The sequence below is a fragment of the Hyperolius riggenbachi genome, chromosome 9, assembly GCF_040937935.1.
Source record: "Hyperolius riggenbachi isolate aHypRig1 chromosome 9, aHypRig1.pri, whole genome shotgun sequence".
Classification (NCBI taxonomy): domain Eukaryota; kingdom Metazoa; phylum Chordata; class Amphibia; order Anura; family Hyperoliidae; genus Hyperolius; species Hyperolius riggenbachi.
In genome coordinates, this window is record NC_090654.1 from 259,627,221 (window position 1) to 259,645,050 (window position 17,830).

At 45.2% G+C, this 17,830-nt stretch overlaps 2 protein-coding genes across 6 annotated transcripts in view; both read right to left on the reverse strand.

Annotated features, from left to right (window-relative positions):
* The window catches only part of LGALS3 (galectin 3), a 517,589-nt gene that overhangs the window by 223,637 nt on the left and 276,122 nt on the right, over positions 1-17,830 (reverse strand). The gene's annotated exons all lie outside the window — the stretch shown is intronic.
* DAAM1 (dishevelled associated activator of morphogenesis 1) overlaps positions 1-17,830 on the reverse strand; it is a 319,681-nt gene that overhangs the window by 102,324 nt on the left and 199,527 nt on the right. For all 5 annotated transcript variants that reach the window (XM_068254408.1, XM_068254407.1, XM_068254409.1 and 2 more), the window contains exons 4-5: positions 16,202-16,291; positions 5,140-5,211 (exon numbers count right to left, since the gene is read on the reverse strand). In XM_068254408.1, coding sequence (XP_068110509.1) covers positions 5,140-5,211; positions 16,202-16,291 — 162 coding nt within the window. The remainder of the gene's footprint in view (positions 1-5,139; positions 5,212-16,201; positions 16,292-17,830) is intronic.

A 17,830-nucleotide genomic window follows, 5' to 3' on the forward strand; every position in this document is an offset into this window, starting at 1 on the left:
CAATTTATTATCTCATGTTTTCGCTACAGGTTTGCTTTAATTATTCATGCCTATTGCCAGTATCCTTGTAGCGAGCAGGAAATACACCGATCTGATGAGTTTGTGTGGAAACACAGCGCTGAGCTTTCAGAGCGACGTGCGTGAAAAGAAAGAGGTGAAAGAACGGTTGGCTTAGCTCTATTGTGAGGGGAGAGCTGCCCCATGGTAATGTGTATGGACAGCTGTCAGCAGAGCTACAATACAAAGCTGTGCCCTGCAGGGAAGGCTGGCCAACTGATGTCATTTATTCCATCACTAGCCTGCAACACCCAACAAAGGCAGCACAGAGGAGGTGGAGGGGAATCTTCCCAATACACAGCTGCTGAAGGGAGAGAGGAGAGATGAGCTGCTCTGACAACATTAGCTGCGGGGTGATCAATAAGCTGCTGCAAGTCACACAGGCGCTGTGTCACAGGGGTGGAAGGTAAAAATCCCAATTTTTAATAATACAGTAGTGTCTCAGTTATGTGGCACCAACAAAGATCAACTTGTGCTGGATAAGTGTGCCTTCTGCTTGCTTGAGCCTCAATGTTATAAATAGGCCTGGCTAATACAGTACTGTACCCCACTCTATACACATACCATGAACTCTGTTTTAAAGAGAAACCGTGACCAAGAATTAAACTTTATCCCAATCAGTAGCTGATACCCCCTTTTACATGAGAAATCTATTCCTTTTCACAAACAGTCCATCGGGGGCTCTGTATGGCTGATATTGTGGTGAAACCCCTCCCACAAGAAACTCTGAGGACCATGGTCCTGGCAGTTTCCGGTCTGTGAACCTTGTTGCATTGTGGGAAATAGCCGTTTACAGCTGTCTCCAACTGCCAAAAAAGCAAGCAGCAGCTACATCGCCTGCCAGCGGTAAAAATGTCACCATGTGATAAATGGCAGAATGTAAATCAGGGATTGAAAAGATTTTACAATGGGCGAACACTGACTAAGTCATTTATACATCATTATTGTAAAAATGAAGCACTTTTTTATTACATTATTTTCACTGGAGTTCCTCTTTAAATGTTAAAATACATTAGTTGAAGGTATATTAACCTTGGGGGAGCAGTGGAGCCCAGTCTCTAAGCACAGCAGAGCCCATAAACTGCCCAAGAAGTTTGCCTTTACCACTGTGAGTACTGCCGGTGATTTGTGCTGGTTGGTTGAGACTGCTGGTTAGTTGAGTTTTAGATAACCAGGACTCTACTGTACTAACACTAATAAAACTTTCTATTGACATTTTTAGCAGCAGTTCTAACTGACACATTTTCTTGGGTGCATCTCTGTAGAGAAAATGGTTCTATGGTGGAGTGTTCACTGACTGCATCCTCTATGTACTCTATCAGATGTTCTATTCCTATTGCTCGGGTTCATTTCAGGGTCACTATAAGCATGCCCCCCTTCCTATGTCGTTTTACAGGAAAGGTAACACCAGATTAGGGAGTGTATCGGATGATAGTCACCTATCGTACAGCGCACCAGCGAGAGGGTGTCTGTACGGGAAAATCTGATGCAAAGCTTCACAAAATCTGTTTCACATCAACATCAGTATTTTTATTTCAACACAACAGAAAGGGGACTAAGCCAAATTTGGCAGCGACTTCTTGCAGTAATTTTTAATGAGCTTTTTCTAGGAGATATAACAGACTTTAATAAAAGAAGCCTGGCTTTTTACAAGGTTACAAATGTTTTATCATTTTTATAATCTTCTATCTGGCCAGTCTATTATGCAGCGCTGTGTAATAAATGATTAGGAGGGGGGAGGGGAGATATAGATAACAGAGACAAAAACTATGGCATAAGATCTACAAGGAAGGGAACATAGTATGCCCCAGATAAAGGAACTATAGCTGTAGGTAACACAATGGGGGAAAGAGGGAGGCGTCCCTTACACAGGTTGAGATTTTCTTTGGCACTGTATTTTGCCTGAGGAAGTGGGCAAGTACCCAAGAAACGCATTGCCTAGTGCGTAATAAAATTTGTGAATCTTATATATGAATTTGTCGTCATTTGAGGTAAGCTACCTCAACCTTTTCTTTTTTTAGCCGTTTTTAATCCAGTTTTATCACCATTTGGGTGCCTCTTTCCCCCTTGTGTTACACACCCTCCTCTGGGAGGAGTGTTCAATTTTGGTTAGGTGCTCTCCAACCCTTACAACCAACTTGGAGTTCTTTGCCAAGAGTGCGACCGCGTCCAGTGCCTCTGGGCCAAGAGGAGTCGGGGTTGCTGATCTCCACCTGCCTTCAATGGTTGGTTGCCCACCTGCAACCTTCGTTTGTGAGTACCACTCAGTGTTCTCCCCAGGCTCTTTTAGCCGGGTGCTCCACCCGGCTAGTTTTGGTGAGCACCCGGCTGTCATCTGCTCACCTCCTCCTATGCTGTAAGCAGAGTTGTGCAGAGAAGCGCGGGCCCTGCATTCTCTCATTTCACCCCACCCGACTACTTTTTCATGCCACCCGGGTGGAAAAAAAATTATGGGGAGAACACTCTACTTAAATCAGCTGACTGTTTGTTGTGCTTTACTACATCAGTGGGGTTTCTGTGTTCTCTGCGTTTTTCTCCCAGGATCTTTGATAACCCTACACAACTATAGCTGTAGGTAACCAACAATGGTTGGGAGAGTGGAGATGGGTAGGCAAAGTGGTGGGCTTTTTAAATGTGTAAAAGAAGATAGGTGCAAAAGTGGATCTGAGATAAACTTTTACTCATTGCATAATTGTGATCCTTTCATATAGGGCATTCCTCAAGCCAAACACTTTTTGTTTTGTTTTAGTACTCTAACTCCCTATAAACTAAACAAGCCTCGCCCACAGCTTCTCCAGAGTGCATCGGCACTCTGAGCCTTAGTAGCAAGGCCTATCGGAGCCCCGTCTGGGCAAGAGGAGGAGGTTACTAGCCAGAGATTTCAGAGGCAGAGGGGAGGAGAGAGGAGGAAAGGGGAGTGAAGTTTTCACAGGCTGAGGGCTGGAGATACACAGCAGCTTGCCTGTGTGTAATGTGACAAACAGAACATGGCTGCTATGATTGTATCACAGGAATAAATAATCATATACCTTTGAAGCTGTTTGCAGCTAGATTTGCTGCGTAAACTATCTAAACTTTAGATAAGATATATAGACAAGTTACTTGTCATAGTTAGTTTTTCATCTCGGATCCTCTTTAAGGTTTTGTACACATGCACAGTAAGTGTCACCCAATGAAGATCTGTACCTGATCACTCGGGTGACATTGCAGGACTAAAACTGTACAGATGCAACGCTATGCTGCAGGCTAGCTATGTGTTCTGTTGTGTCCAATGCTGCATCAGGAACACCTGATCTGCATATGCTTGTTCACAGTCTTTGGCTTAAAGTATTAAAGGCAGAGGATCAGCAGGATAGCCAGGCAACTGGTATTGCTTAAAAGGAAATAAATATGGCAGCCTCCGTATACCTCTCACTTCAGGTGTCCTTTAAAAAATATCCACAGATGGGTCTGAAAAACTCAGAACAATAAAGGCTCTAAGAGCACAATAGAAGATAAGTGATTACGCTGACTCCAGGCAATAATGCTTGAATAGCACACTAGGCAGTAAGAGTCCCCATTGACATTACAGAATGAGACCCCTCAGCTGTCTATTGCAGAAGCCGCTTCGCATACTGGACATGGGAGGGGGAAACAACTGCTTCATTCATGACATCTTCTGCTTGTTGTGATCATTTCTGAGAGATGCAGAGAGATGTTTGTTGTATCTGGAGCATCTGGCAGATGTCCTCACTGCAGTTGCCGGACAGCTGTGCCACCACAACCCCACTCCAGATCAATGCCACCACTGACACCCAGTGACTGGGCCGAATACTGGCAAGAGCTGCAACAAGGCTGCAGTGTGTGCGAATGAAGGCAGGCGCATCTCACACTAATGGGAAGAAGAGAAGCTACGGATCTCAGTATATTCCTGTTTCTGCAAGAACACAATATAAGGAGCGTTGACCTGGGTGGCAATTAAGGGGAACTCCAGGCTCCTAAAGAAAACCCACCATCCACATCTCTGACCCTACTCTGATTAAGTTTAGTGCTGTATTGACCATCCAGTTACAACAGAAGCAGTATATTCATGGTAAGATATTGCAGACATGTCAAATCAGAAAGAGTGGCATATTTATTTTTTTCAGGACCTTCTGTAGAAGACACGACATTCCAGAGAGGCACAGAACTGCTGGACAGTGTTTACAAACCAGTTGAACACAATTAACATTTAGGCAGGGGTCACAGTTGCCAAAATTGTGTGCATTTTTCCACAATGCTAAAAATTACGGGAGTAATGTGCATTTTTACCACTGCGGCAAAAAAAAAAAATCAAAAATACCGGCAGCAGTGTTTTTCTTTTTTTTTTTTTCGCACACAGCGAGCGATTCCCTATTGCCGACAGTTAACTGCTGTCAGGTGGCTCTCGGAGACGTGTCTGTACGGCGTGACGTCAGAGAGACCTATATGTTTACCAAGAAGTCTCCGGTCCTTAAAGAGAACCTGTAACAAAAAAAAGGTCCCCTGGGGGCTACTCACCTCGGTAGAGGGAAGCCTCAGGGTCCTAATGAGGCTTCCACTTCCCCTGCAGGCAGTCAGGCTCTGGCTCCCCCGATGTGTCCGGGAATCCTCCCTCGACAAGGCTGACATATTTACCTTCCCGGCTCCAGCGGGGGCGCTGTTGAGGCTCTCAGCACGGAGATAGGCGAAAATAGCCGATCTCTGTCGGGTCCGCTCTACTGCGCAGGTGCAGGAGACTTGCGCATGCGCAGTAGAGCGGCCCGACAGCAATCGGCTATTTTCGCCCATCTCCGAACGGAGAGTTGATACTGCTCCTGCGCTGGAGCCAGGAAGGTAAATATTTACATCCCTGCCGTTCTTGGAGGCTTTTCGCCGCCGCCGTGGGACCGAGGAGGATGGGGGAAGCCTCGATCGGATCCGGAGGCATTCCCCACCCGAGGTGAGTACCCCCCAGGGGAACATTTTCTCGTTACAGGTTTTCTTTAAGGGGCCAGAGACTTTTGGTACAGAAGTGGCTAAAAACAGGCGCGCGCGCACAGACACACACACAAATAATAGAGTATTTCTTTGACAAGTACTTACAGCTGCCATAGAATTGAGCTCGTCAATGTAGAATTCTGGCCAGCTTGTAGCACCTTTATTTTCTTCCTGGTCCTGCAATGGAAAAGAGAAGTTCTCAGTATAAAAGGCGAGATATCACACAAAAAGCAGAATACACACAAGCATTCCAGAACGACGAACCTAAAGCACACCTGACCAGTGACAAAGCTACCTAAGGTAGGCACAGAGGTATGTTCAGCTGTATCCAAATACCTATGTGCATTGTCCGTTCCTCTACTCGTTCCCCCAGTCCCTGTATTTGCTCCTTAAAAAAAAATGACTTTTGGCTAAAGTCAAATTTTCAGACAGGAAGAGGCGGGCTTGCAGCGATGTTCCCTCCCCATCATCCTCCCATCCCCTCCTTTAACCAGCCCCATTAATGATGATGATAGTGGCAATGGTGGGGGCGGGAACAAGGAATGGACAACGCACAGAGGTATGTGGATACAGCATGGATATACCTCTATGCTTACCTTATGTAGCTTTGCTTCGGGTGAGATGTGCTTTAAGCAGTGAGTTGCTAATCGTTTTGAGTTGATGCAAATTTTATTTATGCTAAATGTATGCACCTTTGAAATTGACCAAACCCAACAACTAGAATTAACTCCACACTGCATACATTTGAACAAAATTAGAATCAACTCAGAATTATTAGAATTTCATCGTCCATGAAGAACCAGCATTTAGAATACACAAAAATGACCTATTTCTGCCATCAATGTTTAGTGCCTTTTTGGTTTCAGAGTACCCAGCAAGCTCATGGTGAAACAGAACTCCTAAGAGTGTGTAAGGGGCTAAAAGAATCCGAAAAGCCCTCTTACTAAGATAAGAAAAAAAGATGCAGTGTTCTCCCCAGGCTCTTTTAGCCGGGTGCTCCACCCGGCTACATTTGATGACCACCCGGCTGTCATCGGCTCACTTCCTCACCTCCTCCTATGCTGTAAGCACAGTTGCCCTGCATTTTCATCTCGCCCCACCCGGCTACTTTTTCATGCCACCCGGCTACTATTTCATGCCACCCGGCTGGAAAAAAATTCTGGGGAGAACACTGAGATGTTTGCCTTGTTAATACACAAGGTATTTACAATTACGGTATTCAGGTTGGAGTGAGCTCTGAGGTGTCCCATAATGCATCACTGCTGAACATGCAAATCATCTCTTTGATGTCCCTTAAAGCTAAACACACCACCAGAACCGCTGGAATGCAATGATGTGTGTGTGTGTGGTTCTGTAATATTAACAAGCTGACACATCATTGCATTCCAGCAGTTCTGGAGGCGTGGCTAGCTAACAGGGACAACAAAGGGATGATTTGCATATTCAGCAGTGATGCATTGTGTGAGACATATGCTCACTGAAACCAAAATAATTATAAATTCCTTCTGTTTTTAAAGGGAACCTGAACTGAGTAAAATGAATTAAAATAAACACGAGTTAGCTGCAAATGAATATTACATACTTGCCTCGCCATCAGTTCATCTCATAAGCTCACCATTTTCTTCTTACAGTGATCCCTTCCAGTTCTGACAAGATTTTGTCAGAACTGAAATATACCAGTTTCTGTCAGTTATATTTCAGCTGCTGTCAGTTACAACTGAATGTGCAAGGTAATGTCCATGTTTCCCTATGGCTCAAGTGGGCGATATAACAGTTTAACAGTGTGCTGACCAGGAAGCTGTTATGGGTTAATGGCCATTTTCAAAATGGAGGTCAAAGAATTCCATCGATCGCAGTGGACAAACAGGATGCGGGACAGGAGATAGAGATTGATAAGCAGACTACACGAGAGGTAAGTATGACCTGTGTATGTTTATTTTGACTTTTTATTTTCCGCTCAGGTTCTCTTTAAGAAGGCAAACATCTGTCTTTTTCGATTATAACTTTTCCAATAATAATGTTAAAGAAGACTCCGGTGTCTCAAGAGAAGTCCACATCATTCTTAGACAAGGCTACTGCATTAACTACAGTAAGGTCAGGCTTAGTGTTACACTGCAAGGCATGATGGGAACGGTTATATGAAGAGCAGTGGGTGGTGCCTTGTAAGCCAGAGCTCAGCAGCTCCACTCGGACCTGAGTTGTGAATGACTTTATGTAGCAATAAGCAAAATCCAAAAGGTCGGCTGGCACACCATTTTCAATGTAGTTCTGTTTTTATTGCATATGTCAACACAAAATGTCAATTGTTTCGGGGCCCAAAGGGGTCCCCTTTTTCAGATAAGTGCAGACCAACAATGTACGTAGCAACAGGAATACTCTTCAGCCCAGAGATGGATTAAAGTGGACCTGAACTCCCTCTCGGCTCTAACAGATAAGCAACAGCATAATACCTTTTCAAGAAAAACATTTCTTTGTTACAGCTGATACAAATCCTGCTATAAATCTGCACTGTATCTACTTCCTGCTTTCATGGAAGCAGACATATTGTTAACTTCTACTTTCAAAGTAGCCTCTCTGCTGTGGCAGTCTGGTGACACCGCTGAGGGATCAAATTACAACTTGTGATAAGACACAGATGAGGGGGAATTAGACAGGCTAAACTCTGTAAATACATACAGGGTGCATTTCTCTATGTTTTCCTTCTGTCCTGTGCAAGAGTTCAGGTCCACAAGATGTATTGGCAAGGTAGTAACATTTGGGGCCACCTTCTAGTCTTTTTGGTAAGCTGAAGTGGCGAGAGGTCAGAGAAGGTGGCAGGTGGGCCCTTTGAAACCCCCCTAGGCCCCTGCCTAGGTTGTCTGGTGGATGATCCTGCTCTGCTCCAACCCATCCCTCTTTGGAATTCCTATTAAAATTCTCGCTGTAAATCACCAGAAAACGCATTCACCAGCATAATATGAAACAACGTGTATGCGTTTCATCAGTGCTGCAGGCGACGTGCAGAAATAATACATGTGCTTTGGATGGAGGGATGACCTCGGAAGACATGAACAATAAACAGGACAAACAGAATGATTTCAGCGAGTCTTCACAAATGGTTTACATCTGAAATGAAAAGAACCAGCAATTAGCTCCATCTCCAAGTTTATTTTCCTGAATCCAGAATTTATTAGAAAAAGAAGAGGAAACGTGCTCTCCACATCGTGCTGGTGTGATGGTCTGCTGGAAACTCAGGGCACCATCCAGGAGAGGACTGGGACCTTTTAGCCTGGAGGGAAACCACAAACAAGAGGCTCGGTTTCATGGCAGCCCCAGCCCAAATGACGTCACACGCGCCCCACGTGCTATACACCGGTAGTCACGTAGGTGGCCAATGCAGAAATACAGCAAGGATACTCGAGGGACAGCATGACAGGGAAGGTATGAATGCACAGGCACCGCGGGGCACATAATACATTTTGAGGGACAACGGCCGGGGTTTCCATCGCGTTCATAGGCCTCAATTCACTAAGATTATCTCCTGTCTTTAATAACTCTTCTAGAGTTGTTACCATGGTGATAAGGCATGTAGTATTCAGGAAACATTTTACCTCAGGCAAACCTAAAAAGTTAACTCTTCTGTCTTTAAGTTAACTCTTCAATCCTTAAAATAACTCCAGAGTTAAAGACAGGCTGTTAATTAACTGCATGTGAAAATAACTACAGAGGAGGTAAATTAACTACAGAGGAGGTAACTTAAGGAATGAAGAGTTAAGATAAGTTTTCTCTTGCCTTATTATCTCCAGCATGATCTTAGTGAATTGAGGCCAATGTTTGTTATCATTACACTTCATGACCACATCGGCCCGAGATTTCCCAGCATCTCAGATCGATACATTCAACTACGGTACTTTCTACCCGAAATAAGTCAAATTGTTGATTGGACATGCTTGTGGCGGCACAGATTTTCATCTGATTGGATAATAATTATCGAAGCAGTTGGTGGATTGGCCAGCCCTAAATCATTAAATGAGAGGCAGCCTGGTGGGGAGAGTCTCCCCCTTCCCCCTGGCCAGTCCTCCCCTAGCACCATCCATGGAGGAATGCTGCATCTCAGCTCTACAGATCTCTGATGGGGGAACGAAGAATAAAACAATAGGCTTATAGAAACGCTCTTCCAATGTGACTTGCTGTCAGAAGATCCTGTTCTGGACTGTTTCTATTTGATAGAGCCAAGCAATTTTTTTTTTTAGGTACAAAAGATGGGGTGGGTGTACACAATCTGGGAAAATGCAGTTTCAGCCTCCAGCAGTCATTGGATGGATTCGGGCACAGGATAAAGGGTACACAAAGGGGGGGGGGGGGGGGGGGGGGGTCAAAGGAAGTAAAATTAAATACAGTAGAGTCCCAGTTAACCAGAACTCAGGTGTCCGGCAGTCTCAACTGACCGGCATGCCTGGCGGGGGGAGAATGGGGGCGTTCCTGATTAACTGCGCAGCAGAAATAGTTTACGCATCGTCCGGGCGCCACCCTTTACATTTCTTTCAGCTCCCAGCTTCTGTGCGGTGTCCTTGTACTGCTCCCTGGGTTGTCAGCTGACCCGCACTGGGTCACATGACACATTGGAGCCTTCCCTGGAGAATGCTGCACAACAGCTGGGAGCAGCAAGGAGTGAAAAGGACGGTGCCCAGAGGATGCGTAGTTTCTGCCAGTTTCTACTGCACACTGCTGTGCAGTTAATCCACTTGGGGGAAGGGAGTGTTATTTTCAAGGCCGGTTGCTTGGCTTCTCAAGCAACCGGTAACCACACATATCTGGCATCAGGCAATCCCTGTATAATCCTTGGGGCACATCTGGCTATGGAGAGGGGGGGCTGACTTGTACTGGGGGCACATCTGGTTACTGTGGAGGGGGCTATACTGTGGAGGGGGCTTATATGCGAGTCAGTCACTTATTCCTCGTTTCTGAGGGAAAAGCGGGTACCTTGGCTTACATGTGGGTCGGCTTATATGCGAGTATATACGGTAATCAATAATGCTGGACAACACGTTTCGTGGACTTCCACCCACTTCCTCAGGTCAATATAACAGTTTCTAAAGTTAACTGACTGAGCCATTTAGATAAATCTTCTCAAGCGTTTGTAATACGATGGCCAAAGTTGATTTCACAACAATAGTCATTCTGTGATTTGTGTACAAAGCTGATGGTCTTGCTAAAAGATTCAACACCAGTTGACCACAAGCTGTAACTGTAAAATGAACATTTCTAATATTTCAGAGTGAGAGGAGGTGCGCCCCTTTAATGTATTTCAATGCCTTATATTTGACTGAGTTGCACTTTTAAATCAGTCTTTTTATCCATCATTTTATAGCAGAGAAACTTCAACCCAATTAAAAGAGTCATAAAGTTATTTCCTGCGAGTTAATGATTATGCAAATGATATTATGATTAAGTGATTAAAGGTAAATGATGTGTATAGATGTCTCTAAGGCAAGTACAGAAACCCCCCAAACAACTCTCATGCCCAGCAGTGAGGAGACCAGCGCACAAGGGGTTAACACTGAGCCCATCAGCAGGCCATTAAAGCAGGTTGACAGTTTATTTTACTCCACAGTCTCTTTAGTGTTAATACAGCGATAACACTCTATAAAACTCAGGTAGTCTGTGTCTAGTGGAGGGGAAACGTCACTTTACATTCCATCATAAAGGAGAATGCACTTAATGGGCTTATTAAACCTTCTCTGCTGTGTCAGTTCCAAGCAGTTAATTGCTTGTGCTGAGACAGCAGCTCTGAGAAAGTTGTGTGACCTTCAGTGCATTGTCTGGGAAGACCTAAAGCAGTACTCCAACTTTAGCACAAACATCGGCCAAAAATCATTCCATTTCACTTCTGCAGCTGCTAGAATGTTCAAAACAAAGCGACACTGAAGTGAAAAAAAACGTATGATATAATGAATTGTATGTGTAGTAGGGATACATAATAGAACATTAGTAGCAAAGAAATGAATCTCATTTTTATTTTCAGTTATAAAGCTTTCTTTCTTCTTCTTTTTTAAACATTGCATCATTCAGACATATTTGCAATTACACACCAAACACTGTATTTTAACTACTTTCGCCTTTTGGATGCTGCTATTACGTCCAAAAGGCTGCATCTGCACTGCTGTGCGCGCCTTTGCTTACTCCCGTGCCACCACTCGTTAGCCCGGTGATCAATGAATGGGAATACAGTTCCCGTTCATTGATCAAAGTCCCCGTTAGAAAGACCGACGGGCTTCTTTTAGAAGCCCCGATCTTTCTAAAGAAGAAAATATGGCGGTCTCCGAACAAAGTCGAGTCGGAGAGCTCAGAGCAGCTCTTTTGCATAGATAACAACTGAAGTTTCTTAACTCTTCCTGTACTGGAAACAATATGAGACTCATTTCTGTGCTACTAATGTTCTATTTCTTAGCTGTACTACACATACAAGTTATCACATCATTAGTTTATTTTCACTTCAGATTCCCTTTAGGCTGGTTTCACAGTGGGACGTTAAAGTCCCACGTTACAGCAGCCAGTAACGCAGCCTAACTCACAGCACTGTAAAATCAATGTGCTGTTCACAGTACACACATTGCGTTAGAGTATAACGCTGCACGTTAAATGAAAGTGCAGCATGCTGTACATTATACCCCTATAGAGCTGCGTTAGATTGTTTGCACATGCTCAGTGACTAGCCACATGGCAAATTAATATTCACTGGACTGTGGTGACTCGTGGTGGGACTCATAGTGTTGTCCGGATCATGAACGAATCGTTCATTTGATCCGGATCTTTTTTGTGAGTCGAATCATCCGGATCATGACAATGAAAGATTCGGTTCACAGTGGATGTCTGTCTGGAAGAAACCGGAACATACAGAATCTACAGTGCAGGGAAAGTCCTGTCCTGCTAGTCATTTCACCCAGTCTGCTTCCCTAGTAAAATGATTCAAATGATTCGGTTCAAAGATCCGGATCTTTTCAATGATCCGATTCGAATGATCCGAATCCTTAAAGAGAACCAGAGATGAAGCACCCTCATGTATTTTATTACATTTATCAGTGGGAACATGACAGTAAACACCTACCCTGCTTTTAGTTTCATTGTTATCTGCTTAATTAGTCTATTAGCAACTGTGATAAGAATCCACCAACTATTCAGTCGAGGTTTGACCTGGAATCATTATAGCTGAGTCACTCTTCTGTGTAGTCTTTTCAAGCCCAAGCCTTCCCCCTCCTGGCTTAGATTTCCTGCTTTGCATACTGAGAGCTGTGATGACATGAGAGAGGCTGCTGCTCCTGAGAGAGAAGCTCTGTGGCTGTAATATGATCCCTGTGTGCACTCTGCATAGATACTGATAATAATGGCAGTTTCATTCCTATGAGAGACACTTCCTACAGGCAGCTGTACATCATACCAAAATGAAAGCACATAGATGAAAGGCTGCATTTAGCCTAGATAGCAGCATAGTCTCATATAGCCAAGAAAGCACATCCAGAACAACTCATATAACCCGGAAGGAGAAGGGATATGAGCCGGTGGCCATATTTGATTTTTCCTGGAGCAATAATGGATAAAAAACACTCAAAAAGGCACACCAGAGCGGCAAAATTATCAGGTAGATCATTTATTCTTTACAAGCTATCAACTGATACGTTTATTTTGTGTGAATGGTTCATCTCTGGTTCCCTTCAAAAAGACCCGGACTTCCAATCACTATCCTGGAGCGGCTGCTTTGAGAGCTGCATAACACGGCTCAATCTGACGTCCAACTTCAACACCACCATATGTTGCGTTAGGGGTACGTTATGCGACCTTAATGTCCCCTAAAACGCAACGTCTTGGTATAAAAGTAGCCTTAGGCCTCATTTACATTGCACGTGTTGCCGTCCGTATTTCAGCAACACGTGCACGAAGGAGACACGCATGAACATCAGAACTGCATAGACTGCACTGTCTGATGTTCACATTACATGCGCTGTGAACCAGTGCGGTCCGCAACCAGTGCGGTTTTTGCAAAATGTGCGGCTGACCCATTCACTACAAGCGAATGGGATCAGCCATGCAATGCAGATAGCGTGCAATCATACACGTTGCGTTCTGATTGCACGGCCATCTGCGGGTTGTTATGTGAACGAGGCCTTAAGGTGCCCATGATGTATGGGCAGATCGACCAAGTGGCAGACCTCTCTCTGATTGTAGAGCCATCTGCCTATAAGCCACAGGCCAATTCCCGATCAATTTCATGCTGAAATAGATACAGAATCGGTCTTGCGAAGCCGCCTCCCTGGCCTGACGCTGTCCACCACAATGTTGAGTGTGAAACAGGTCAGTTTTTATTTGGCATACATTTTTGATCCCTTCCGCTAAGGAGAGGTCAATGCGTTGCTCCGGAATTATCACAGCCTTCCCAAACTTGCAGGCCGTTCAACGAAACGCGCCAAATGGATCTGTTCAAACGGAGAAATGTGAACGGATCCTATTGACTTTTTTTTTGTAGACAGCAGGGAGAGGTGGCAATGCTTCCCAAAGCAGGCTGCATCTGCATGACTACCAGCATCGGTGTGCAGAGCCTAAGGCCTAATTTCTAGGGGCAGTTGATAGGCAGTGAAAAGCCTCTTAAACTCTCACAACTTCTCAGAGCTGCCAGGCAACTGCTCGCTGCTGCCAGGCAACTGCTCGCTGCTGCCAGGCAACTGCTCGCTGCTGCCAGGCAACTGCTCGCTGCTGCCAGGCAACTGCTCGCTGCTGCCAGGCAACTGCTCGCTGCTGCCAGGCAACTGCTCGCTGCTGCCAGGCAACTGCTCGCTGCTGCCAGGCAACTGCTCGCTGCTGCCAGGCAACTGCTCGCTGCTGCCAGGCAACTGCTCGCTGCTGCAAGGCAACTGCTCGCTGCTGCCTGGCAACTGCTCGCTGCTGCCTGGCAACTGCTCGCTGCTGCCTGGCAACTGCTCGCTGCTGCCTGGCAACTGCTCGCTGCTGCCTGGCAACTGCTCGCTGCTGCCTGGCAACTGCTCGCTGCTGCCTGGCAACTGTTTTCTAAGCACACAGTTCATCTGCCAATGGAAATGAGGCCTTAGGCCTCTTTTCTATGAACTGTTGAGCTGTGTGCTCAGCAAGCAGTTGCCAGGCAGCAGTGAGCAGTTACCAGGCAGCGACAAGCAGTTACCAGGCAGCAGTGAGCAGTTGTTAGAGTTTGAGAGGCATTTCACTACCTAGAAACAGTTCGTGGAAAAGAGGCCTAACTCTAGTCAGGGTACACATCTTGCATTCAAAACAGATGCACCAAATTAACATTGTTTAATGTTAAATCTATGCCCTGTTATAGCCGCTTATTCCTGCCAGGGCATAGATTTCAAATACTGCGCCGCACGGATCCGCCGCTGCCAACAATCTCTCCCTCGCCGCAGGCCCCTTGCTCTGCCGTCGCTATGACGGCAAAGCTCTGTGAGCCGGTCAGGAGCAGATTTCATTGGCTCCTGACCCAATGATCACTGTGAGCCAATCCCAATGGGTTTGGCTCACAGTGATCACAGGGTCAGAAGCCGATTAAATCGGCTTGTGCCTGGCTCACAGAGCTCTGCCGTCATAGCAATGTCAGAGCGAGGACCATATGGCGATGAGTGAGCGGCGGGTCCATGCAGCAATTTGTCGATAAGCCCTAATTTTTGGTGAGAAGTATCTCTGAAGGGACAAAAGGACAAAGAGCTCAAGCAGGGGCGAGCTGAGTGAAGTGTCCTATGGGCATTGGAAAGGTCTCACTTGGTAGTATAGGCTGGTATCCCTATACAGGTGAGACCAGCATCAGCGCTTCTGTCCCAAATCAGCCTGGGACAAGGCTAGCAGTGGCATCCGATGCTTCCCCCTAGGTGGTCTGCTGGGTTCCTGGAGCTCCTCCATAAACTGTATGAGCCAATGGTCAGACTAGCTGGCGATGTCAGCCGCAGTTGGTGAGGAGCGGCAGTCATTGGGGATGCCAGGTGTCTGTCACCCACCGCGTGTCTGCACTAGCAGGACATGTGGCTGGATCGGGAGGACAAGCGGGGGGGGGGGGGGGGGGGGGGTTGGAGAGATTAGCGGTAATTGTGTTGAACATGTGAGTGTGAATAAGACAGCATCCACTGTATACTATTGGAAAAAAGTTTATAAAGCAAGTGTGGCCATCACAATCTTTACAACCATAAGAAGTGTAGCCACAAAAACACCTTATCTGAAGGATGGGGCCCTTTATTGGAAGAAGGGTAGGTGAGAAGTTGGGGCTCCCTCACATCTCTTGACCCCCCAGCAATAGCAGGGACTGCTTCCCTTGTAGTTATGCCCCTGGAGAGAACCACAGTTCTAGCTCATTACAACATGTAACAGAGGAAAGCACAATGGCCTCAATTCTGGTAAGGTTTTCAAACAAATGACCTCATGTACGGTGATTTACCTCATGAGGTAATGACATTTAGCCATTTTGGTAGTTTAAGTCATGTTTTATCTCATGCCGTAAATTATGAGGTAATTTGTAAGGTAATTTGCATTGATTTTACCCAAAATAGCTATTTTCTGGGAAATTAGGGGGCATTTTAGCACATAATTAGCCGATCAGGCCCTTTTCCACTGCATAGCTGAATTGCAAAATCAAAAATAGCTAGTGATTTTTGAATCGCTAGGGTTGCTACTTTATCACAGAAATCATGAGAAGTATTTTCCACTATAGTGATTTGATTTGTAAATCGCAATCACTTTCTGGAGCGATTTTAAGAGGGATGATACAATGCAAATGAAAAATCGCAATTGCTGGCGTTTGTGATTGCAATTCCTAGTGGAAAAGGGCCCTCAGACCTGCCTGTACCTGGAGGTAAAGTCAGTTTGTATGCATTTTGCAGTTTTTAGTGGAGGTCCTATCGCTGTTTTAGTGGAGTTCCCATTCATGCTGTGTAATAGAAAAGAATAGTAGAAATAAAATTAATTGAAATAAATGAAATACCGCATTTTATGCATTTACCGCATGTTCGGAAATGCTGAAAAATCTTTCAGAATTGCTAAAAAAAACCCCACAAAAAACAAAAAAACAGGAAAATACCGCATGAGGTATTTTACTTGCAAAAAAATATTTACCTCACATAGCTACCAGAACTGAGGCCGATGTAACAAGAGACTGCTGCGGCGGAGTAGAGCTTACCTTTTTCTTGCTGCAGTAAATCTGCCATTTCTTCTCAGCTGGGAGGGCAAACATGGCTTCCCTGTGCTTTTCAGTGAGGTCCAGTTCATCCTGAGTGCAAGAAGTTGAGAGAGAAACATTTATTCCCAGAAACTGCTGCGGTACATTATCTAGAGAAAGATCGTCACTCAGACATTAATTTCATTCCATTAAAGGGAAGGTTCAAGCAAAATAAAAAAATGAGTTTCACTTACCGGGGGCTTCTACCAGCCCCATGCAGCCATCCTGTGCCCTCGTAGTCACTCACTGTTGCTCCAGTCCCCCGCTGGCAGCTTCCTGACCTCGGAGGTCGGCGGGACGCATTGCGTACATTTTTACGCATTCCCGATAGTGCAGGAACATTAACGCATACATTTTTACGCGTTACTGGTTCAATGCGTAAATTTTTACGCATTGAACCAGTAATGCGTAAAAATGTATGCGTTAATGTTCCTGCACTAGCAGGAATGCGTAAAAATGTACGCAATGCGTCCCGCCGACCTCCGAGGTCGGCAAGCTGCCAGCGGGGGACTGGAGCAACAGTGAGTGACTACGAGGGCACAGGATGGCTGCATGGGGCTGGTAGAAGCCCCCGGTAAGTGAAACTCATTTTTTTTTTTTGCTTGGACATTCCCTTTAAGCCCCATGTTCTATCACAAACGCTGTTATCTTAACCGTAGGAAAAGTAATGTACAAAGAGCTGCGTGCTGATTTATAAAGCCATGGAGGTGATTATAGAGCATTTAAACAAAGTAGGATTCTTTGGTGCCAATACAATGTAGGAAGCAGTACAGTTGTGCTAGATTAAAGAGTACCTCCGGACACAGAACAAAGGCATTATGGCTCTCCACGTGGCCGGACTAAAACACAATAGCCTAACATACGTGCCCAACGTTCATACACATTATTATTATTATTATTTAGTATTTATATAGCGCCAACATATTACGCAGCGCTGTACAGTGTGTGTGTGTATATATATATATATATATATATATATATATATATATATATATATATATATATATATATATATATATATATATCTTGTCACTAACTGTCCCTCAAAGGAGCTCACAATCTAATCCCTACCATTGCCATATGTCTATATTATGTAGTGTAAGTACTGTAGTCTAGGGCCAATTTTTAGGGGGAGCCAATTAACTTATCCGTATGTTTTTGGAATGTGGGAGGAAACAGGAGTGCCCGGAGGAAACCCACGCAGACACGGAGAGAACATACAAACTCTTTGCAGATAGTGCCCTGGCTGGGATTCGAACCAGGGACCCAGTGCTGAAAGGCGAGAGAGCTAACCACTACGCCACCGTGCTGCCCCATTATGTCTGGTACACATGAGGAGATTTTTGGGGGCAAATTTACTGCCAGATAGATTATTTCCAACAGGTCTGATCTGATTTCCGATCAATTATCCGTTCACTTCGATGGAAAATCAGTTTCCCCGATGTGGAAGTGAATTGAGCAGATCTGACGCAGGTGCGGGCGGATGCGCATCGCATCCCACCGCTCCACACAACATGCACGCAATAGAAACCGTTCAATTGCCGTGCACGTGTTTCAGGACACCAGCGGTGCGATGCGGCTATGTATGTC